This window comes from Lathamus discolor, chromosome 5 (assembly GCF_037157495.1).
Source record: "Lathamus discolor isolate bLatDis1 chromosome 5, bLatDis1.hap1, whole genome shotgun sequence".
Classification (NCBI taxonomy): Eukaryota; Metazoa; Chordata; class Aves; order Psittaciformes; family Psittacidae; genus Lathamus; species Lathamus discolor.
The window spans coordinates 63,224,262-63,247,448 of record NC_088888.1 but is presented as its reverse complement, the minus strand read 5'-3'; the positions used below and the strand labels follow the sequence as shown (position 1 = coordinate 63,247,448).

Here is a 23,187-nt window from a genome sequence, read left to right as displayed (position 1 = left end):
TAGTAGGGACAATCAAGTTCCTCCATGACCAAATCTAGAAATCAGCACCTTGATGTTGCTCATTCTGTTGGCTTATCCTTCTCCTGGTTTCCATTACACCATTCTTCCCTGATTCTCCTCCACTCTGTTCTTTCAGGATGTCCTCTTGAAGAATTTTCTTGTCCCACCTTTAGGACCCAGGGGTTCATCTCTACCTTATATTTTTGGTAAACTTATTTGCAAGAAACAATTCAACCACCTTCAATACAGACTCATTCGTCTGTACCCTAACTAGTGGGAATAATATCCTTACACTGCATAGCATTTAGGCCAGTGACTTAGCTGTATCCTTGCATTTGGTCTTCACTCTGTGTCCTCACATACTGTATGTATTTAATTCTTAAAGATGTTTTGAAAGAATCATCTGCAAAATATAGCCTTTCCTGACCATCCACATCTAGATTCTCATCTCATGGTATTATTACAAAACACTTCTTCCTCTTATCTTGACAGGGTAATTTCCTCCTGCTGATATCCATTTGCAGTGTCTCTCCAAGGATCTTTTTTATAGCCTGTAACTGTAATCACCCCTTACATGGTCTTGCCACTTGCTCCTTGTTGCTTACAAAATACCAGCTGCTTGCCTTCACTTTCAAAGCCTCTCTCAGGCTGCTCCACTAGCATTCAGGCTCTCAGTTGGCCATGTCCTGGTCAATTCACTGTGCTGGTGAACTTACTGCAGCACCTTCGATTTTCAAACAAGCACTGATGTGCTGTTTCTTATGCTGACTGTTATGCATGGAGGAACCTTCCCAGAAGACTGCCTCATCCCCCCCCCCCCCCCCCAAACCTCTCCTTACCCTTTAGCAGTGATAATTGCAAAAACAAAGGTTAGAATACTGATTTACAGTATCTTCCTACCTGCAGACCAACACCTTAACAGTGGTTTCTTGTGTTTGATTTATCACCTGCATCACCCACTGTATTTTTGGTGTTAGATGCTTAGATGTTTATGAGTAGGAGCAAACTCCATGTATGGTCTGTGGTTAGGACTCCACAGAATGATGAAAATAGAGTAATAATGGTCCTCTGCAGGCATCAGATTAGGCATAGAGTTAAAGTTCTCCTGTATTATTGACTCCAAAGTGATGCTAGGTCACACAGGTTCACAACAAAACAGAAAAGCTTGCCACGCACTGAACAAATGTTTGGGTGTTCCTCATTATCCAACAAGAACGTTTTCAAACATATTTTACTTTTTTGATAAATTACAAAGCAACACTAGTGGTCTGTTAGTCATCAGCAACCCCAAGGCAACATCAGCCCAAACCTCCTGGCCTTGCTGTTTTGGCATCTTGCTCACGTTATGTTCTCAATATTAGTATTTTAAATTTGTGTTTAGAGCAAAAATCTGCCCCCTTTTTTGACATCCTAGTTTCACAGTCTTTGAATCAGCTGAATTACCTCATGTTTTGGGGTAAGAACTTCTGCTGTGCTTTGCTTCCCTTATGTATTAAAGAGTATGAAAATAGTATTAGCAGTAACTCGTCTTCTGTATATACCTAAACCACAATCAAACTGCATTCTTTGTTTTTGTTTTGGCAGTACCCCTTTAAGTACAACATGAGTAGAAGCAACAGCAGCAGAAAAGCTCCTTTCCAACTGAACTAAGATATCAAATGTTTGGTATTTTTATTCAGTGTATTACTCAGTGCTGCAAAGCACATTCTGAAACTTGATAACGAACTGTATGCTGGAATAAAAACCCCAAGGAGAGAATGGGGGGAGGAAAAACATAAACAGCTCTTCACTTCCTCTTAAGAGAAAGAAAGATAGAAAAAAGAACATAGACGTTGCTGCCTAAAGTCAGTCATTTTTTGTCCCTGGAAATTCAGTTAAGGCAGGTTTTCTCATCATGGTATAATCCAGGAAAATGCCCTTCCTTTCCTTTGTCCTTTCCCTTCTCCTTTCTGCTTCCTCCCAGTAGAACCTAGACATGAAACTAACCCAAGTAATCTTCATGTTCCTTACTGGAATTCATACATCCAGCAAGGGCTGCAGCAGCTATGATTTGCCAAAGAAATTCTGTCAGTTTTGACATGTGCTGCTGATTTAAAAAAGGACTTTCAAATACATTTGTTCCAAAATTGCTTGGATTATTATTCAGCCTTATAAAAATAGCAGTGTTCCAGGTATACTTTTTAGCTCTTAAAAGTCCTGTTTATGTTTACAAACCCATTGTCTTGATTTGTGTATCTTATCCTGCAAATTTTAGTGTTTCTCTTTTGATAGCAGGAGCCTGTTGTGTCTGTACTTCTAATAACACAGAGAGAATATTTGAGCAGCCTGTACAACTCCTCTCTCCTAATGAATACCCGAGAGTTTCAACTCTTTTAGTAAATAATACATGAAATTCTGCTTGCAGTATGCTTCTAGGCCCCTTAAAAGTTTATCCTAAAATCCTTAAATCTGTGGAATAAAATACTTAGCAATATTCTTCTGTAGACTACAGATATTTCACCTGCTTGAAAAATCAGTTTGTGCTCATGATGTTTCAAGAATTACCATTTGGACCAAGAAGGCAACATCCAGTTTCCAAAAGATGGCTTTTCCATTAGCTTTCTATTTCTTCTCAGACCAAAAATGAAATGACCTCCCACCATCCAGCTTTATTAGTGAAGCCTTCCATCATCTTAGAATGCCACAGGATATGGCCATTTTAATGCTCAGTATAATAAAAATCTGCTGCCCATATGGATGGGGACAGAAATGCAATGCTGCTTGACTTTTACTGGAAAAACTGCAGTAATACACAAAAGAGGATGTAAAGTTTCCAGTTGTGGCTAAAGAAAACACTGTAAAGTGCTCTGGTGTGCCCTGAGGAGCTTGATTAGATGGAGCACAGCAGATGTGCAAATAGCACAGATCTGGTCAATGATGATTTTCCAGAAGACAGGAAACATTGCTGTAACTAGGCAGCATCCCCACATCAAAAGCTAATAAGCTATATAAATTACTTTGGGCAATGTGAAGTCCAGTGAGGACAGTAATGGTTTTAAGCCACTTTATTCTTGCTCTCTGCGACTGGACTGAGAATTATGCTCCTTCAAGACCCACTGCATACTTTGAGACCAATGATCAAACTAATACAAACACAAATGCTTAAAGCAGGACTCTTAAAACAACAGGTCAGCTGTTGTCCACCCCCGGAATGCAGGATTCTCCAACGACCCTGAGTTGTGCCTCTGCTCACATTCAAAGGTTCCTCAGACATGTTGGCCCTTTTCTGATACAGTTGAGAAGGTAAAAATGTGTAGTCCTCCATAGGGGCTAGATCACATTGGCAGTCAGAGCATGCTCTCAAAAAAGAGAGGTACAATGAAGACAAGTCAAATTTTGGGCTTTGTTCAGTTTGATCTAGAAGCCGAATTCCTAACTTCCATGGATAATCCCAAATTAAAGCCAGAGGTAAGGGCACAGGGATGGGATATGGGACTTAGGCAGGGACCAGGGATGCAGGCACAACAGTGCACAGAAGGGAACAGGAAAGCGGCTCCTAAAGAAAGACAACCCTTGAAGCGTAATACTGCTCTTACAGAGTACAGTACAACCTAATTATTTCTGTGCAAAAGTAACAGCAGGTTTTAAAAATCTGGAAGCCATGCCACTTCGTTTAGAAATTAAGGCCTGAAAACCCCCAACAGCTTCTCATCCTCAAAACACCACAAAGCTAGGCTGTCAGTATCTGTTGTGGCATTTGTTTTTTCTGTTTTGTTTTTAAGTAAGCTTGATATAAGGGATGTGACTTTGAGCTACAGCATTTGTGAGTGGAGTGTTCCTGCCTAGGAAGAAACCCACCTAAGTTTGTCTGTGCTATGTGCTGAGTACATACCTCTCTCAACTCTTCAGCTACCATCCATGATGATGGTACACATACACATGCTGGCTCACTGATGTGTACTTGGCCTCAGGCTTGGGTAGCACACCTTGTACTCTCCTAGCATTTGTAACCCAGCTTCACCCAGGGATAAGGAGGACTCTGAGGGACTGCAGAGCTGCTTGGAGTCCAACCTCAAAGACCTGCCTGGCCAGAGGAAGCATCTTGGTGGCTGTCACACTAGGCATAAAACGTAAATGCTCTTGATGTGCTGAGTGCGGCAGAAAGCAGAGGAGCAAGATCAGAGGTGCTTGTTTAGTGCAGCTGAGGTTTTTGCCTATCTGAAAGACAAGCTAAATTCTCTGACTACTGCTGGAGAAAAGGAGCCTCCTGTTCTTAAATTCCATTAACATCCCCCCTTCCCCCCAAAAAATAAATCTAAACTAAGATCCAAAGGGCATTTGTGTAAGGGGAAAGAAAGAGAAACTGAAAAAGATCAACTAAGCAGACTATTTTTTTTTTTTTAAATGTGCCTCCTCTTCTGCCCATGTCTAGTTTTTATTTCCTCACTGTAATACTGGAAATAGAACCTCAATGCCCAGAAAGGCTGTGAAAGTTGCATATTTCAACCTGCTTCCTTGTGAAATTAATGGGAAAGCATTAGGGAAGGCTAGGAAAAGCACAAATAAATTAGCTATGATAGCTCCCCATTACATCCATTGACAGAGAAGCAGGCTTGGTTGAAGAAAGATGAGGACATCTGTCAAAAGGTCAGTCTTGCTTGTGGGAGTATAGGGTCTGGGGCAAGGTCTGGGGCAAAGCTTGATTGTCAACTCTAGCCTAATCTTCATCTCTGCCAGCAAAATCTTTACTGCTCATATATCCCACCACTGCTCCAGCCTCTCTTCCAAAATGGGGCATCAGGAACTGGTTGAAATCTGGGGGACAAGGAATGCCAAGTCCTGTTCCACACAGCTCCCCTCCCAAACGTTGCCTGCTGACGTCTGTCCTCTTTGTTGTGTTTGTCCTTCTTTCTACACAACCTTAAAACAATGCCTGGTTCTCTATGTACATGACGTACAGTGCCCTGTGGGCACGGTTACTACCACAGGACTAGGGTGTGTGTTATAAATAACCTCTCTAGGCACTAAGATCTTGCCAAGCAAGAGAGCAACGCCTTTGTCTGAGGGCCTCTCCCCACTCCCCCCTGGCATGCTACAAGCTGCAAGCAGGAATGTCAGGACAACATGACCACAACTACTTCAGAAACTGGGTATTACAGCAGTGACAGCTCCATGACCCTCTTTGTTTCAAGGCTGACCCTATCCAGAGCTTGCAAATCCACATGCCTTGGGTGCCAAAGCGGTTGGCAGTGCCTGCAAACCGCATTCTCTCACCTATAGGTTGTATATATACTTGAGTAAGGCGGGCTGAGTCTTCCCTCTCAGGGTGGTTGAATTCCCACCTTTTCCTTCTCTCACAAGCCATGCTGTGACAGCAGGGAAGGGCCTTTGGGTGTAGCTGAGCCCTACTCCCTGCCTCAGACGGAGACCTGAATTCATGAAGCTTTATCCTTTCAGGAGGTCCTTCCTTCCCCCAGCATGAAGCAGGAGATGGATCATCCTTTCTATGTCAGGGGAAAAAGGAGTCTTTTCTGAGGAGCTCCGGAGGTCTTTGTCACCTTGGGAAGTCCAAGCGCTCTTTTTAACCTACATGCAAAGACAGAACCTTCTGAGAAGGCCCCAGTTGCCCTCCACCATCGCCTCAGCCTATAGAAGCTTTCCCAGTTAAGGGAATGAGAATGAACTTGAATGAGAATCTTGAAAGACTGCGGAAATTCAAATATAAAATAGAGGCTGTCCTTAGGTAAAACGGACAGGAAGGGGTGTGATGGTGACCGTGAGCCTGGTAAAGGCCTCCAGCCTGAGCAGGGTGAGAGTCATGATAGGGAGGAAGGGCACTGGTGTAATGCTCAGGCAGTGCATAACCAAGACAGTACATGGCCATCCAGAAAACTGCTGACTCTGTGATATGTAACGTGAAAAAATTTGCCTCCAGCTATTTGATGTCTTCCTAGCACGGGTGGGGGAGAGTGAGCCGAAAGGACTTTCAGTGTGTGAGGGCTTTATGTAGTGAGGGATGAAGAGGGAGGATGGTGCTGAAAGAGCAGAGATGCCGCTAGTTGTCTTTGATGCGCTCAAGCTGCCACGTAATAAAACTGTCCACATTTTCAGGACACAGACCATGCCTGAGATTTCTGTCATGGGTCCTACAAGAAGTTATATATTACAAGCACTTAAACTCACAACCAGTGGCCTCTTTCTCCTGAGGAAGTGCAGACATCCTCTGCTGCTATGGCCAACAGTGTGTCCACAGTTAACTTGGGGCCACTTTTGCCTGGAAGTACTTTTCCTGTGTGTGTGTCTTTGCTCCTGCATGTGGTAAGAGAGGAGGCTAGTCTTCTAGCACCTCTACCCCACTGTCCTGGTTTCAGCTGCAACAGTTATTTTTATCTTCAAAGTAGCTGGTGCAGTGCTGTGTTTTGGCTTTTGTCTGAGAACAATGCTCAAGTTTTAGTCGTTGGTACATAGCTTACTCTGGTCGAGGACTTTCCAGTCTCATGCTCTGCCAGTGATAAGGGGCACAAGAAGCCGGGAGGAAGCAGAGACAGGACACCTGACCCAAACTAGCCAAAGAGGTATTCCATACCACAGCACGTCATGCCCAGTATATAAACTGGGGGAAGTTACCCGAAAGGCCCAGGTCGCTGTGTATCAGTTGGTGGGTGGTGAGCAATTGTATTGCGCATCACTTGTGTTTAGTGTTTTCTTTCCCTATTCCCTTTTAGTTTTATATTCTCTCCCATTGTTATTCCCCTTCTCATTATTATTATTATTACCAGTAGTAGTATTATATTATACTTTAGTTATTAAACAGTTCTTATCTCAACCCATGGGGTTTACATTCTTTCAATTCTCCTCCCAGTCCCATCCAGAGGGATGAATGGGAGGGTGAGCAAATGGCTGTGTGAGTTATGGCTGAGTTACCGGCTAGGTTTAAACCATGACACTCACCAATGTGGAGCTCAGGGGAAAAAAAGCTCAATACCTTAACTCTGCCCTGCTTGGTGAGAGCCCCTGTGCACCCACTCTGCTGGTAGTGACTAGGAATTTCCTCTTCCTGTAGCCCAGCGAGGAGCGTTGCCCATCCTCTGGGAGCAACACCATATCAGCCAAGTCTCACACCTCTGTTTCTCTTCAACCTTTGCACACTGTGCCATGTCTGCATTTAACCCTCAATAAACCCATGGAAATCACGGCTTTCCTACACCATTGCCAATAATCCTCGTGACAAAAAGACCTTTGTGCTGGCTACTGACACAACCACTCTACTCTGGTGGCAACACCTGCTTTTCTTTAACTGCATGGGGAAGTGCTGGGCAGAGGGTCTCATCCATCCCACAGAAACACGTCATCTTGCTTTCAGCTACCTCATTCTGTTGTCACAGTCACGGCTTTGCTAAGCAGCTCCCTGTTACTCATGCCAAAATTTCCTGCTGATGAAAAGAAGCCTCCCAGTCCCCATATTATCTTTGCAAATATCAGCTGCTCCTTGCTAGGCCCAGGCAAAGTTGAAATTCCCAGTAAAACTCTGGGAGTTTAGTTTTGCTGAGTTCAACCTTCTGAAGTGGTATGATGAACTGAACTCTACACCTTGATGCTTCTCCTGTGCAATTTGATATATAGATCTGACTGCTTGATCACCGCGCAGACTGGCAAACTGAAACGGCTTTAGGGCACTTTCCACTAAATCAGCTGCAGCACACAGCCATACAGTGGTAATTAGAGAAAATCCAGTGGTATTTAGAGAGGGTTTTTTTGTCTTTTTTTTTTTTTTAATAAAAGAATAAAGATGCAGCTGGATGCACTGTTGTTAGCATCTGTGCTGATGAGAAAATGAAGGGATTAAATTGTTTTCCATGTAACACGCTTTCACCTCCACACTTTCCTCTTCACCTGAATGCCTACAATCTTCAGGGGGGCAACAGAATGAAAAGCTCCTTCTGCATAGGCAGATCCAATCACCTCTCCTACAAATCTTAATCCATTGGATACTTGGCAGGGTTTCAACAAAGAACCATGGGGCCTCCAGTTCCCCCATGCAGAGAATCTGGCCCCGCTGTGACCCTGCCGTGAGCTCTGGCCTGCATATTACAGAATTACTTTCTATCCTTTCCATCCATCTCAGAAGGAAGGACTGAAACTTAAGAGTTTATAAAAAAGAGATTTGGTAATTCCAGACATTCAGACAGTCATCAGACCTTACAGAGAAACAGACTGACAGAATAAATGAAGTAATGCCGCTCTGGGAGTTTTAACTGTTGATATCTTAAAGTGAATGCAATACTTTAGAGAATTATTTACTCCACAGCATAGTAATTTTATGTTGCTTTCATTATTTGCCTGGAAAGTATATTAATTGAAATGTGAACAATTAAAAAAAGTAGAAATGATTATGTTGGATTTTCTATTCTGTAGTCATTTTATCATGACCATCACACACCAGCTCTCAGAGTCAGGACCATTTTCAGGCATACACAAAACTTATGCAAGATAACCATCCTCCTTTCAGCCCAGCGAAAACAGATACACATTCTAATTCGAGCATATGGCTTGTTCCCACTACTTTCCCCAGGTGAAGCAGGGCTCAGACTGTTTTCTTACCTGGGTATGGCACTCTCCCTTTTGTTACCAGTTCTGTCAGTAGGATTCCAAACGACCACACATCTGACTTTATTGTGAACCTTCCATACAATGCTGCTTCTGGTGCAGTCCATTTAATGGGAAACTTTGCACCTATTGAAAGAATAAATGAGTCTTAATCAGAATAGAAACAGAGTCAAAGTACCAGTTTGCAGGTTACTGCTGTCTTCTACAGCATGTGCAGGTGGACAGAGCTGCAGGAGAGTGAGTGTTAACAAAGGCTCCATGGAGTATGGTCAGAGAAGACAGGTGGGTGGCACACGTAGGGCAGAAGGAAAGACTTAGCAGGGCAGGGGTGGGTTTGTCCCACACCCCAAGAGATGGCTAAAACATTTTAATTCAGGTTTGAAGTTTTATAAAAGGGAAAAAAAAAATAAAAAAAAAAAAGCGCCAAATATAATAGAAATTCTTTCTCCCAAAATGTTTTAAATTAACATGTCCCTGTGATATTTGTAAGTCAAACACAGTTAGCATGTATGAATTGAAGTGAGATTTATTGGGAATGTACCTCCCAGTTTCACTGCTCAAGCTGAGCAAAATGCAAAACAAACAAACATGGTAAAAACGTAAATTCAAACCAAACCTAATATTTCATTAGAAACATGCAAGGACTTAAAAATAATACTGCCATTTCTGTTGCTTGGAGTGCAATGATGTCAAAGCACAGCTCTGGCCTGTGATTTATAACCTGACAGTGTACTTTAAACTCCTGGCACTGAAAAGCCTGCAGTGCCTTAAATACGTGCAGTTCTAATGTGCTCATCCATCATCAGAGCTTGCAGAAGCCAGTTGTGGTAAGGGTGGTAAGATAACAAGTCTTTAAACACTGATTTATTTGCTTTTCCAATCATTTGCTGTTTTCTTAGGGAAAATATTTTCAGGATGACTTTAAAGAAAAGTCTTGTGGTAATAATTAACTTGTAGTATGTACAAAAAAATACGGAGACTGTTCCCTGGTGCAAAAGAGTTGTGTTGCGTATTCCTGATCCCTAGTGACAAACACTCTTGAATCTGGAAACAGACAGACTGATTTCTCACCACCCTCTCATAAAAGTTCCCTCAGCTTCCAGGAGGAGCGTGGAAAGTGTAACAATGCGGACAAATCACTTTCAGGGAGTGAAGTTCTGACACTGTTTACAGTTCCCTCCTGGTGCTGTTCTGCTATCACATCCAGTGCTCGGTGCCCCATGTCTTTTGCTATACGTCACAACTTGATTTCACTCAGAGTACAAAGTAAACATGTCAATAATTCTCATCTCCTTACTTAGTAAAACATCAAGTGCTAAAATTTTTCCGTCTCTACATGTGAGTGATCCTGAGAGAGAATATTACCTAGAAACAAATACATTTTCTAGGGAAAACTGCAGTTGCTCAGGTAAATCCTGCTAAATTAACAGACACCACACAAAGTTTTACATCTCTAATGCCTGAAGTCAGGAACTTGAGTCTAGTTAAGCATCAATGCATCAGTGGTTATATTTGCAAAGGTGCCAGAGGATTTTTGGATGTCTATTCACTTTCAAAAAAGTCTGCTTCTTCTGTATTTTCATTAGTTCATACGCAGGCAGGAGCTAAACTTCTCCATGGAGCCAATCTTAGTTTAAAACACACAAAATTCACAGAACTTCATCTTCAATAAAAACTGCCCTGGCTGTGATGTCCAAGATCTCTGCAGAGCAGCCTGCCATCACTTGAGCCTCTGTCCTGGAAACTGGCCCTGCTCCGGCAGTACCAGCAGCCACATGGGGCTGGCAATCAGATCCGCAAGCCATGGGCAGATCCTAGGGCTATACACCCTGTGCTGATCCCTGGAAAAACTGCAGGCTAAGTTCATCTGGTCGTCAGGTTCCCTAGGCCAACAGTGAATGGCTTTAGATGGGCTTATGCAGGCATGCCATGAATATGGGGGCTGATGTCCTGCTGCTCTCTCATACGTGCAGCTGAGACAGTACACACACACCATGCCAGCTGAATGAATTGCTCCAGGCTGGCCAGCAGCCTGAAGGCCTGGACGCTGGCTGGTGGTGTGTGAGATAGCCAAGCACGAGGGTTTGCTTGTTCATGTGTTGCACACATTTCAGTCAACAATTTATTTATGTATTTTTTCTTTAATCAGCTGTGTTTTTCTGACAAGCTGAGCCAAACCTGGGCTAATTCCCTTGTGCTTCATACTCAGAGCCAAAGGTAGCAACAACTTACAACTCATCTCTGGAGGAAAGAAATCTCTTCAGACTCCTTTGTGGCCAACTTCCTTGGTAGTTTTGCCTTCCTCATTTACTGCCAGTGTGGCACTGGGAGGTATATGGTGTGTCACGGGACCATGGGAAGATGGGAAGCAAGTAGTAGGTGAGAAGGGAGGACAATTCCAGCACATCCCTTTTCCTGAGAGCTAGAGCAGTACAAAAGCCATTGGATTGTGATGAACACTGCTGGAGAAGACAAATGGTCTCTGCTGTGGATTTTGTGATGACAGGATAGCTACTAATTCCATTTCTATGCTGCCCCTGCTGTAGGTGATTCTCTGGCCAAAGCAGCTAATACAAAAATCACATGCTCTCCATTTCATGCAGTATTTCCTGAACTTTGGTTTGAAGTGATAGATGGGGAGGAGGGAAAGGCAAGGTTGGCAGAGAGGTTGCTAGCATAGCCATATTCGTGGCTTTCTGGCCCTGCAATGCATGCTCAAGGCTAAATGGTCCAAGAGAGCCTGCAACCCAGTATGGCTGAGCCATCAGTAGTGGGAGAGCAGAGACTACTGAGGACGTACGAGCCTGGCCATTTGCACAGCTGAAGATACAACGCATGCACTTCCGTAACACATGAGACCACACACAGCTTGTGTGAATGGGGGTACATGTGTGTGTCTAAAAGGGATACTCCCAAGGTGTTGCCTCCCATCTAATGTCTGGCACTGGGGCCATAAGCAGTGCACTTCTGTGAAAACACAAAAATCCCAAATGTGTTGAGCACCACCGGGAAGCATCCCGATTGCTACTGCTATAGGAAGCATGCGCATAGGCCAGACGTGTGGCTCCTGACCAACACACAGTCTCCGTGCTTACTCTCTCCCAACACACCAATTAAAAACCTACCCTCTCCCTCTGCCCAGGCCTCAGCAGCTTGTTAAACAAGCTGACTTTGTGCTGCAAACAAATTACAGCATCGGATCATCAGATAAAATGCGTATTACTGACAAGCATGTTAATAAATCTGATAAGCCAAATTACCCCAGCTGACAAGGCAGCCTACTTTGAAGGCAGATTTTACATCAGGGTGTGTGGGGATTTATTTTCTCTTTTTGCTGCAATCTATTTTATTACAAACTAGCAGATCGGTAACTCCATGGGTACAAAGCAACCACACAGTGCACGCATTAGGTCAGGATAGTCTGTCTTTGTCCCACAGTGAGCTACTAATCTGCAGCTTTTATCTCTATCCCTTTTTGAAACACTTCAGCCTGAGGAAAGCCTTTTTTGGGTTTCTGCGCTGCTCGCAGCCACGTCAAGCCAAGGCTGCTTGGTATGATCTACTGTTAGGGCAGCCGGCACTGCCTCCTGCCTCTGAGGACTTTTGTGAGGCTCAGCCCTGTTCCTGGGACCCCTGCCTAAGCATTCACACAGGTTATCTCCCAGGAGGATCTCCTTGGGAAAAATCAATCTGTGGCCCTGCTTTAATTTGTCGTTAGCTATAAGCAGGTCACGTGGTGAGGAGTGGAGGGGGCTGGGATAATTGAGTGACCTTGCCGTACAACCCTCAGCATGGTTTCTTCTGAGGCGAGCGAAAATCCCTCAGAGCTTTGTTGTTTTTCAGATCTAAACCTCGATGAAGCAGAAACCTCTGAAATTCATGCCCCAGAGCCACTGTCAGCTTGATAATGATCCTGTTTCCAGAAACACTACAAAGCTGCTACCTCTCGTACCTTAAAACAAAACCCAAGGCAGCACCTCAAGCTCCAATACCCAAAAACCAGGGGAACTCTTGGGTTAGCAACCAGAGACCATAGTGCAGAACTGAATTGCTCCTGGGGCTGGAAAGGGAAAGCCGCAAAAGGTAAACCCAAAGTGCTGAAGCAAGCATGTAACAGGAAACGAGTCAGCGCTGGCAGACGACGATGAGTGCCGTGTGGGAGGGACTGTGCAATTACATTTTTTGTGCTGTGACAACGAACATGAAATTACAAGCCTGGCAAAACATGAGGGATCAGGAGCAGGTGCTGCAGGCTGATCCCTCCCCAGGAAGCAGTGGGACAAGGCGCGGAACTGCGGGTCTAAACACCTCTCTCGCCCTCTGCCTGCACACCCCCCTTCCCCTCGCCCTTCCTCTTGACCTGGCCATGCTCCCTCTCACGGAGCAGATGGCATCTCTGTAGGAGTGTATCAGTGATCCCCCTCTGTGACCCCGGGGGCTGCCTGTTGAGAAGCAAGAGACCTTCCTTCTGTCGGCTCCACGGCTGGCCCCAGGAATGGCAGGTAAAAAGCAAGAACAAAGCCCTGGATGTTAGAGCCTGCAGTATAGGCAGTCACGAACAAGAGACATCTGATTAGCTGGTGAGCAGGGAGCCAAGTCTCTACAAAAGAACTGGGGAGAGCCTGGAAAGAGGGAATAAAAATCCCTGCTCATTTCCAGGAAATCAAAGTAAGAAGCATCGCTTGTTTATAGGCAGGGCAGGAAGGAGAAATTCCTAAGTGTTACAGAGGCAAAAATGATCTGAGAGTTTACAAACACATACTAGCGCTCCCGAAATAGGTCTGACTTGTCTGGAAGGCATCAGAAAGATCCTTATTGTTTCATGTATGCTTGGAGGAGCACCGCTGCAAGTGCTGCCAGTGTATGCAGTAGAAACATGGCCTGGAAAATAACTCTGCTCTTTCTGTTATTTTTATTAAGGCAATTTTAAATTTGTATCAGCTGCTACTGCTTAGAATAGTAACAACTCTTCCCCTGCAACTCTGAGAGCGCTCAGCACTCTCCACAAAAATGCCATGTGCTTGGCCAAAACTGCACATAGCTGTGAACCACATCAGTGTGAAGAACAGCAGAACTGCATGGGAAATCCTGCGTTGGACGTGATGGGAAGTTTCTCTCTGTGCTGTAGGATAGCAGGAATTTTAAGTCTTGCCTTACAGGGCTGACATAAGCATCATCATCAATATAAGGAAATAATCCTGAATGCCTGACACTTGGGGAGGAGGAAGATGTAGATGTTGTAACAGCAACAGCTAAAAGAAGCAAGCCCCAGTGGTGCAGGCTGCAATATAGTCTACCAGCACAGCCTTTAAAATGGGTGTCACTTTAACAGGCATGTTTTTCCTCTTTGATTACTCACTTCCTCTAAAAGCAAGAGGAGCCAAATGCTCATTATAAGCCAAGAACTTTTTTTTTGGTTATTATTTAATGGGAGTGTATAGCTGCTAGTCACACACTTTAAATCATTAGTGACATGACCATCTCTTTCCTTCCTGATGATTGCTGAGAAATGGCAGTGCAGACAATGAACTGCTTTTTATTTACCTCTCATAAATCAGGAGCAGTCAGGCCTCCTTTGTTCAGACCAAAAAGAAAGTAAACCACTCAGTAAAACGTTACCACCAGGCTGAGTAATACCCATACAGGTTCAGGAATCCTTCACTCTAGCCCGCTGGGGCTCAAAGCATCCCCATCTGTTTCCTTTCAAAATATTTAATCAGAGACAAAAGTGACAGTGGGGGAAGGGAGTAGGAGATCAAGCAAGGCTGCAGAAAACCACCTCTTCCCCACGCTGACAATGAGCTCTGTACTGCCACACTTAAGCTGAGAGAAGGAAGACTGCCGAGGAGAGAGTGACCAGAAGCTTTAATCTTCAGATTTTGCAAGGCAAAACATTTCCTTTCTCCCACAGGAGCTGCCAGTCTGGAGCGCTCCCCGTCCCCCTCCCCTCTGCTGGCTAGGCTCTCCTCCCATGTCAAAATTCCCACTGAAGCAGTAGTCAGCTAGATAAACAGAGCAGTCCCCAGATGCATCCCCTCGGAGGCTGAAGTAATAGGTCATGGGAAACAAGCAGAGGCAACCATTTCCTCCTGATACTGTGGTCTCCACCAAGCACTGCTCAGGCTGAAGTTTAACTAAACAAACTAAATCCCACTTGAAGAAAAATTCCAGTGGCATGTTAGAAGCCATGTTTCTTCTTCAGAAAGCTGAAGGTCCTAAGCTCACTCTGGCTGCCCAACTGGCATGAAAGCCAGGTTAGTTGTAATGAAATGTAAATTGAGAATGTGCTGCTTGGTCAAAAATGCACCCCTCCCTGGAGCAAGCTGCCCCTTAAGAAAGGGTCAAAAGAACATTAACAAAAATACAAAAACCTTTCTACAAGGTACCTGTGATTACAGCTCTTGGTTCTCTTTTTTAAGGAATCCTGTAGCTCTGAAGGACTTCAGCTTGACCCTGAGGTCAGGGGAAGAAGGTACTGTCCATTGCTCTGAAGCATGGGAAGGATGGGTGACTTCTTCATACTTGTACCATGAGATAAAGCCAGGCAAACATGATCCAGATCTCTGGATCATCAGCAATGCAGGTTAAAAGCCAAACTACTTCTCCCTTCCCAGCTATCTTTTCCACAACACAAGTGATTTCTGCCATGGAAGAAGGGCAGGAGATACCTATGACTACATTCCCTCTCCCTGCCAGTCCTGGTGTTATGCTTTTCTCATCTCAAAGATTTTCCACCCAAAATCCAATAATTTTTATTGTCTTAAAAAATCTAAGCTTCTCCTCAACATGAGTCAGGCAGGTTTCCATGGCTTTCTAACAGGTGAAGAGGGCAAAATTATTCTGAGAAATTTAAACCAGGAAGCAAACAGGTTATCAGAGGATTTCCTAGGGATCAGGAGCCTGAAGAGGTCTGGACAGAAGCAGGTCACATACTTGTCTGTTGAACCAAATAATTAGTCATGTCAAAATACATGTTGGGTGGCTTCCAGAGGGAACAAAAGATGTGGCAGTAAACCAGAGAGATATGGAGATAATATGGGACACTGTTTCAAAGCCATTTTGCAGCTGGCTGCCTTCTTGAAGGAAACTCTTCTTGTTTTACACAGGGGAAGGGCAAGCAGGCAGCTTTCCGTCTACCAAAGCCAGCAGACACTCTTTTTACTCTGGAAAGAATGACATGAGACTATTTCTTCTAGCAAGGAGCAATTCCCACCCTCAGGATGAAATTAATAGTGGTTAATACTCTGCATTAGTACCAACCAGAGGTTCTTCTAGGTCATGTCGTGCCCCCCCCCCCCCCCCCGCAAAAGAATCAGGTTTTGCCATCTGAATGTGATGCAGCACGTGGTCTGCACTGGTGTGACTAGGTACTGCTGACAGCAATTCAAATGGCATGAGAGCTGCTGCTCCCAGGCCAAGAAAAAAAGCATGCTGGAAACTCTCTGGCTCCTTCTGTCAACACTTGAAAGTTACAGAAAGGGGTTAGCTCTTTCCTAAGAGTTAATGGTAAAAGCCATGCTGAAACAGGGACTTCTTGTCAAGAGAAAAAACTCACAACAGGAAGGGGTAAATGCAGGTTATGAAGTATATAACCCACCTGTGCTTTCTGATGACATACAACAGGGTTTAATGGGACACTTTTTGGCTTTAGCGCTGAAATGGATGGTATTTACCAACACATATTGAGCAAGCACTATCAATGTACAGCCAACAGACAGAGAACAAAACTGTAGCTCTGCAAACTTGGACCAACATCTGACAACTAAGCATGACTTGTAAAGAATTACTAACTACAAAGAGCCTGTGTCATGGCTCAGTCTGAACACACACATGCTTCTTTAAAACAGCTACAATACTCTTTGATACTTTTTAATAGCGTACCAGTGGTCGGCTGTGCCCAGCACTCTGTGTGGCACTGGAAAATGGCTTTCCTATTAAAGTAACTTGTTAAATTCCCAGAGAAAACAGTGCTGAGAGAGAGAGCTTCATTGTACAGACACACAATTCTTTGCCCCATTTGAATAAAGACAATGAGAACAGCACAGCAATGTTGATAGCAGTCAGTAAATACTAGAAGGCACACTATGAAAGAAATAGCTTACACAGGCTTTTTTTTTTTTTCAAGGCTGGTAAGTAACGTTTCCTCCTTGCTATCAACCATGAAGATCTCGTCTTTACTGTCACTTCACCCACCTGTGCTCTCACTCATTATCTCCATTTCACTTTGGTAGTGTTTTAAAGGGAAGACAACTAAATAAGCTGTTCTCTTTCGGACATTCATTCAGCAGTGAAGTTCTGAGCTAGGAGTTAATACGAGTATAGGATTTATTGAAAGCAACCCAAAAGCATGTGAGAAAGAGCTCTTTAAAGCCATGTTCCACTCTTCCCCTGCACAAGACTGACACTCAGTGCTATGCCTTCCACTGTAACTACCTTGTCTGGCTGTATATTCGTTATCTTCAATCAGCCTTGCCAATCCAAAGTCGGCAATCTTGCATATTAGGCCATTCCCCACCAGAATGTTTGCAGAGCGCAGATCTCTGTGTATGTAATTCATTCTCTCGATGTACGCCATTCCTGCCGCCACCTGCGAGAAGCACGAAACAAAATCAGTGCATTTTAAAACGAATTCAGACATACACAGACTATAAAACCTACACACGTAAGTGCTCAGAAGACAGACCTGGGCTGCCATGTCCACCAAATTCGGTAGCTTCAAAGCTCTTCCTTCTCCATCTTTTAAGAAATCTAGCAAACTCCCTGCGAATGCAAAGTTGACATAATAGACGTTAGGGAAACAATAGCTATTCATCAGGATGGAGGTCCAGCAATTTGTGTAGTATTAAAGACAGCAATGTTTCAAGTTCAAGTGGACAAATTAAAAAAACCCCACAATATCTTAGAATTCTCCTATTATACTAGTTTCACTCTTGTTTAAGGCTGGCTTGCAGAAGAATATGTCACTAGTCCAAGGAATGTGGCAGGGAAAAGAAACAACATTGCTTTAATTTTCCTGACTGTTACTGAGAAAAATGATCTTTCTTCACTTTTCCAGTGCTCTTTGAAACTACATACATGCTGCTCTCTAAAAGCCTCAGCTAGCTGCAAAGCATCAGGTTGGTTCCAAGCCATACAAGCTATGGAAAGAGTCAGATCTTGGCTCAACCTGCTCCAAAAAAAAGGTCAGCCTGGAGCCTGACAAGCCCAAAGAGGCTAGCATTAACAAAGGCTGATTTTCCTTAGAAATAAGTAGTGCTTCTTCCCAAGGTAACCCATAACTAAATGTAGCACGAACCTCTCATTTTTGAAGACCACTAAGCAAAACTAGAGAAGACAAAGCAGAGGTTGAATGAAAGCATTTTAGCAAAAGCAATTTGAGCTCCAAGGGAAAGCAAGGAGGTCCCCTGCAGCTTTTAAAAACCCCTAAGATTCTATAGCACCCTTCGCAATCTTGGACGCAGAGAAGTGTGGCAGTCTCCTTTAAATAAGGCCAGTGAATTGGTTTAATAAATAAGGGGAAAAGACAGATGATTAGGCGTTTCTCCCTTGATAAATCATCAGCTTCAAGCTCAGATCCAAAGATGTTAAATGTTACAGTAAAAACTAGTAAAGTAAGCCAAAATAAACCACATACTTCAGAAGGGTTTTTTTTTAAAGGGGAAAAAGCACATGCTTGTCACTGAGACATATGATTAAAGTGTGAGTTAGTCAGGGCTTGGATGCCTCTGAGGAGGGAGGTGGGCAGGCACCTGCCAGGAAAATAAAAATCCACTCCAAATGGACTAAAAAAATGCACTTAAAATTTCTGAGCGTATCCTCCAACGTACAGTGAAACTTCCCTGTGAGAACTTATGTTTCCTATTTGGTTCATTTGCTTTTCCAAAACAAGCAGATTTGTTGCTCTGCTCTCAGCACCCCTGCTGGAGATCTGATGGAGCAAAAAGTTTTCTTCTTCTCATTTTACTACATTGTTACTGGTTAAATAGCTAAAGAAAAAGAGACGGGAGAAGGGGAAAGGGAAGGGGAAAGAAGAGGGAAAGAATCGTATGTACAAATCATGTATTAAAATGAAAATGGGCTGAACTGAAAATTAAGCTGTGATCTGAGAGTGAGGTGCATGTTCAGAACTCAGGATTGCCAAAAAAAGGCACAGAAATCTTAGGCTGACAAGCAAACACTGAAAGAAGATATCATATCAGCTCTGGTGCCAGGAACAGCTAGCAAGCATCTTGGGAAGCAGCATGTAGTATCATTCAAATCTAGAAGAATCAAATCTCCACTTGTCAGGGAAGTTTACATGCTAATGCATTTGGAACCACTTAGGCTGCACCAGCTTCTCTCCCACCTAGTGCAAATTTTCTGTGTACATTTAGTGGATTTCATGTTTTGGGCACAGTTCAGAGTTGAATTCATTATCCTTCTGAAGCCAGAGGTGAATTTAGCTTCCTGTTTCCTCTCTCCCTCCTCATACACTGTTCGTGCATCACACTGCGCTTCTCTCTGTATCCCTGAGAAATACCAGTAAATAAAAAATACTGTTATCAAGGGTAGCAGCTCTGGCTTCACCTTTGCTCATGTACTCTGTGACAATATAGATAGGTTCTTCAGAAACCACAGCATAAAGTTGGACCAATTTGTCATGTTTTAGCTTCTTCATGATCTGGGCTTCCTCTAAGAAGGATTCTGGAGACATAGTGCCAGGCTTCAGGGTCTTGATAGCCACTTTAGTATTTCCATTCCATGTACCTGCAAGCATAGATATTAGTTAGATTAAACATCTTCTGTGCCTTTTTTTTTTGCCTGATGCCTAATGTAACCGAGGAGTAAACTATCAAGGACACAATATAATTATTTCTTTAAAGTGTGCTTTCCCATGTTGCCTTGTCGTATTCCTCCCACGCCTCCCTCATATTTTAGTCTCTGTATTATACTGACGAATAATATTCCCATTGGCACTGGGGCACAATCACTTTTATCCTACCCAATGTTTCCACTAATGTCCACAGAAACCTTCTGTGACTAAGAAGCACAGGACTGCTGAAACCCATCTTAATATATTCCCTTGCTAACAAGTAGTTGCTACAGACAACACCACAGCTCCAGCCACAGACTTGGATAACAAAACTGGTTAAACCCAGAACTTTCCATTTGCAAGCCATTTTAACATTTTGGTTTTGTTCTGAGTCAGAGGGAAAAAATACTCTAAGAAAAATTCCCAAGAAACAAATTCTGAATCAATTTCATTTTAGAAACATAGGTGTGTTTCCAAACCAGAAGGCATCTTTTTGCTTCCCTTCCTCATCCCCAGAAGCCCATCAGCTGCTGACTGAAAATGAGGTGGTTCCTTTACTTTGTTCTTTACTTGCAGTCAGCATTGAGATGGACAAGTTGAATCATTTTTTAGCCATCATCTGCCAAGCCTTCTGTAACAGCTTCTGTGCAACAGCTGTACAAGAACCTGGAGACAGCTAGCGAAGGCTGCCTCAGAGTGTCCCACAAGAAGTGGGGCTCCACTCGAGTACTTGAACAGGGGAGAAGGAGGACTGGGAAGAAGAAAACCCCAGACCACCCGCCTGTCTTAAGATTTTCTTGAGGGATGGGAGACTAGGGAAGAGGAAGGAAAGAAAATTAAAATGGGCAGAAATATCCCTTTCCTAGTGCCTTCTGGTTGTCCCTTGCCCAGACTTGCTAGAACCCTGCTTCAGAGCCGGGGCTGAAATGGCTTTGAATGGGACCTGCAATCTGTTGGTAGGGAGCTGCTGTGTGATAAGGCTGAACAACACTATGAATGAATCACATTGGGTAAAAATTGCTTCTCTGCACTTAAGTATGAAGATAACAGAAGGCCTACAAAGTGCATGAAGACTCAGACTCAGATCCAGTTTCCATAAATCAATATGTCATCAAAAGGGCAATGTGTAAAATAAGCCTGTTTTGTCTTTGTTAAAAGCACATTAACAGTTACCAGGGATCAGCTGGTATGCCGGACCATAAAGTGGAGCTGGTTTGGGTATTTTACAAGTGGTGAGGTCCCAGCTGCCGCCTTGCCTGGCCGAGGAAAGGCGAAGAGAGGTGGGGAGCCACTCTGCCTGGCACTTCCCTCACTTAGAGGGCAATCCCTGCAGCAGCACACAGTGCTGTCGGTGGGGGCTTGAGGCACATATTCCCCAAAAGCGTGCAGTGCAAGCTGATGCCCTGGTTTTCTTCTGCCATCTCAACGCCAGGTGCTGTCTCCTCTAGCAGTGTCGAAATAATGTCTTGGTTACTACCACAGCTACCGCAGAGCTCTTTGAGGACTCTTCAGGTTTTAGCTTCACTCAGTCTTTCAAATTAGAGCTGAAGCTGCTTTAATAGCACTCCTGTGTAAGCTGGGAAGAATGCAGTTTTGCCTCCTAGTTTCAACCAGGGTGGCCAAAGTCTTTTCTGATGGGTGAATGACCATGTTTTACCTGGAGCCACTGAGGCTCTGAACCGTAGGGGGCCGTCAGTCACAGCCACTTTGCAAAGACACTACGAATTATATGAACCAGGAACAAAACCCTAGTTTCACAGGCACCAGGGCATTAAGAAACTAGGATTTTACCTGGTGTGTTAACTAAAGATTAACTGTGTAGTATCTGTTTGCATTGCCTTAATAAGAACCCCAGGATTTGTCTGTTACCACGAAGTGTTTTCAGCAGTTCTGTTTTTAAACATTTTTATGAATTCCTCCAGTTAAAAAAGACCATAATCAAACAAAAAGGTTAACTTATCCTCTCAGCCCAGATTTCAGTTTAAATTGTTAGGTTTTCTTGTTGTGGTTTGGTGTGTTTCTCTCTAATAGAAAGGTAGCACAGGCTTCCCTCTGAATTCCTCCCATTTGTAGCTAGTTACTACTTCATGCATTTTTTATTAATTTTTACTGTGTTAATCTATTCCAATTTGGTAATGTTTCAGAGCTGTTAACATATTCATAATAGACATTAAGAAACATAATGTCATAATTGTAATCATAATTTCCACATTTCTGACAGGTATTTGGTACTTGGCACTTTATTTCTCATAGCTGATCTTTCTCGGTTTTAATTGTGTTAGCTCCTTTAGCTTATTGTATCAGTTTAGGATCTATGGCACGCAAAGCTGACCTCAGCTAGAAACTCTTCCATGCATTCAAGATGGAGGACAAGAAGGTGAAACTGCAGTTATCTGGGGACACTAGCAGTAAACACAGGTATCTTTCTTTGAAACAGGTCAACCATAATTCTGTGAAATTCAATAAATTTGTATATTTCTAGTCTATAAATGCTATAAATTTCACAGACTTGCTGCCATGCTCCCTGCTGTAGTCTTGCAATGGAAAACAGCTGCAAGAAGCCGGGAGAGCCTGTTGGTTATTTTGGTTGCACATACTTTCGTGTCATTGCAACAAAAAGAAAGGCCAAGCTGCTCCACCAGATTTTTCTGAAGAAACAACATACAGTGATTCTTTATTTGAACTGGTCGTTTTAAAGAGGCCCACAGAATGCTACTTGGCACAAAACTTGAGCTCACCTCTCATTAAATGGCCACCATATTGTGTTTCAATGCTATGGCCATACTAAGATTTATGTATATTTTAAATCGCTATTGTTTTACAGTTATTCAAAGAACAAGGCCCATAGAGGGAGGCAGTAAGTAAAGCTGGCGAGTGCACAGAAAACAATGTCAGTGGATTTGGAAAATGTCAATATTTCTGGACTTCAAAGTAGGGTTCAGCAGGGCTAGGCACGTCTTGCCTCTAATGTCCCTGGTCTCTGCATCAAGTTACAGGGTTCTGCTGAATATACAAATTTCAAAACAGACTTAAAGAAGAGGATGCATGGGAAAGCTAGCTTGACAATATCAGCTTGCTGGTGCTTGCTATCATGTTTAAACTGGGAGAATGGATGGAAGCATTTTCAAGGTCTGATCCTATCAGTGCTAAAACGCGTGGGGAAAGAAAAATGTCTACTTACCAGATTAATTTCTGGTTAGCCATGCTGCCTTACAGCTTTAGCATCATTCCTATTTTAATACCTAGCAATTGTGTAGTCACCCAAATAAACCCAATGCAATTAATGTATCTGAACGCCTTAACCTCTCATATTGGTGTATGCAAGTGAAAAGAAGTTTCCCCCAAAATTACTGTATTTAGCTCTGACTGGTTTAGGCAATATAAACTAACATTTCCTACTATTCTGATATTTTAGCTTTAAGATCTCTACTTGAAATGTTTATTTCTGCCAAGAGGGCCTTAAAAGATCCATCCAAAGCAAAATATATTCTCTGCCTTACCACGCCACACTTCAGCGAAACACCCCTGACCAAGCTTCTGTTCCAGAAATAATGTATCACGTGCAACTTCCCATGCATCTTTAGCCAATCCAACAGTTTGTGGGGTATTATTCGTAGCAATCACAGTTAAGTTAAAACACAAACCATCAGCTTTCTCTATGGGAGAGGAAATTAATAAAAAAAACAGACTTATAATCCAAAATTATGCATGCATTGAGAAAGATGGAAGGTGACTTGTCTCTCAGTACTGCATTAAAGTTCATTTGCAAACACTGATTTTTGGATACTGAAGGTAAGGACTTTTTTGTT

The 23,187-nt window shown here is 43.3% G+C and overlaps 1 protein-coding gene across 7 annotated transcripts in view; it reads right to left on the bottom strand.

Annotated features, from left to right (window-relative positions):
• Positions 1–23,187, bottom strand: part of FYN (FYN proto-oncogene, Src family tyrosine kinase) — a 141,175-nt gene that overhangs the window by 2,606 nt on the left and 115,382 nt on the right. For 6 of the 7 annotated variants that reach the window (XM_065681051.1, XM_065681056.1, XM_065681050.1 and 3 more), the window contains 4 exons: positions 19,153–19,332; positions 17,270–17,346; positions 17,020–17,173; positions 8,581–8,712 (listed from right to left, as the gene is read on the bottom strand). In XM_065681051.1, the coding sequence (XP_065537123.1) occupies positions 8,581–8,712; positions 17,020–17,173; positions 17,270–17,346; positions 19,153–19,332 (543 nt within the window). Of the gene's footprint in view, positions 1–8,580; positions 8,713–17,019; positions 17,174–17,269; positions 17,347–19,152; positions 19,333–22,878; positions 23,035–23,187 lie in introns of all 7 variants that reach the window. The other variant, XM_065681057.1, reaches the window with a different exon arrangement.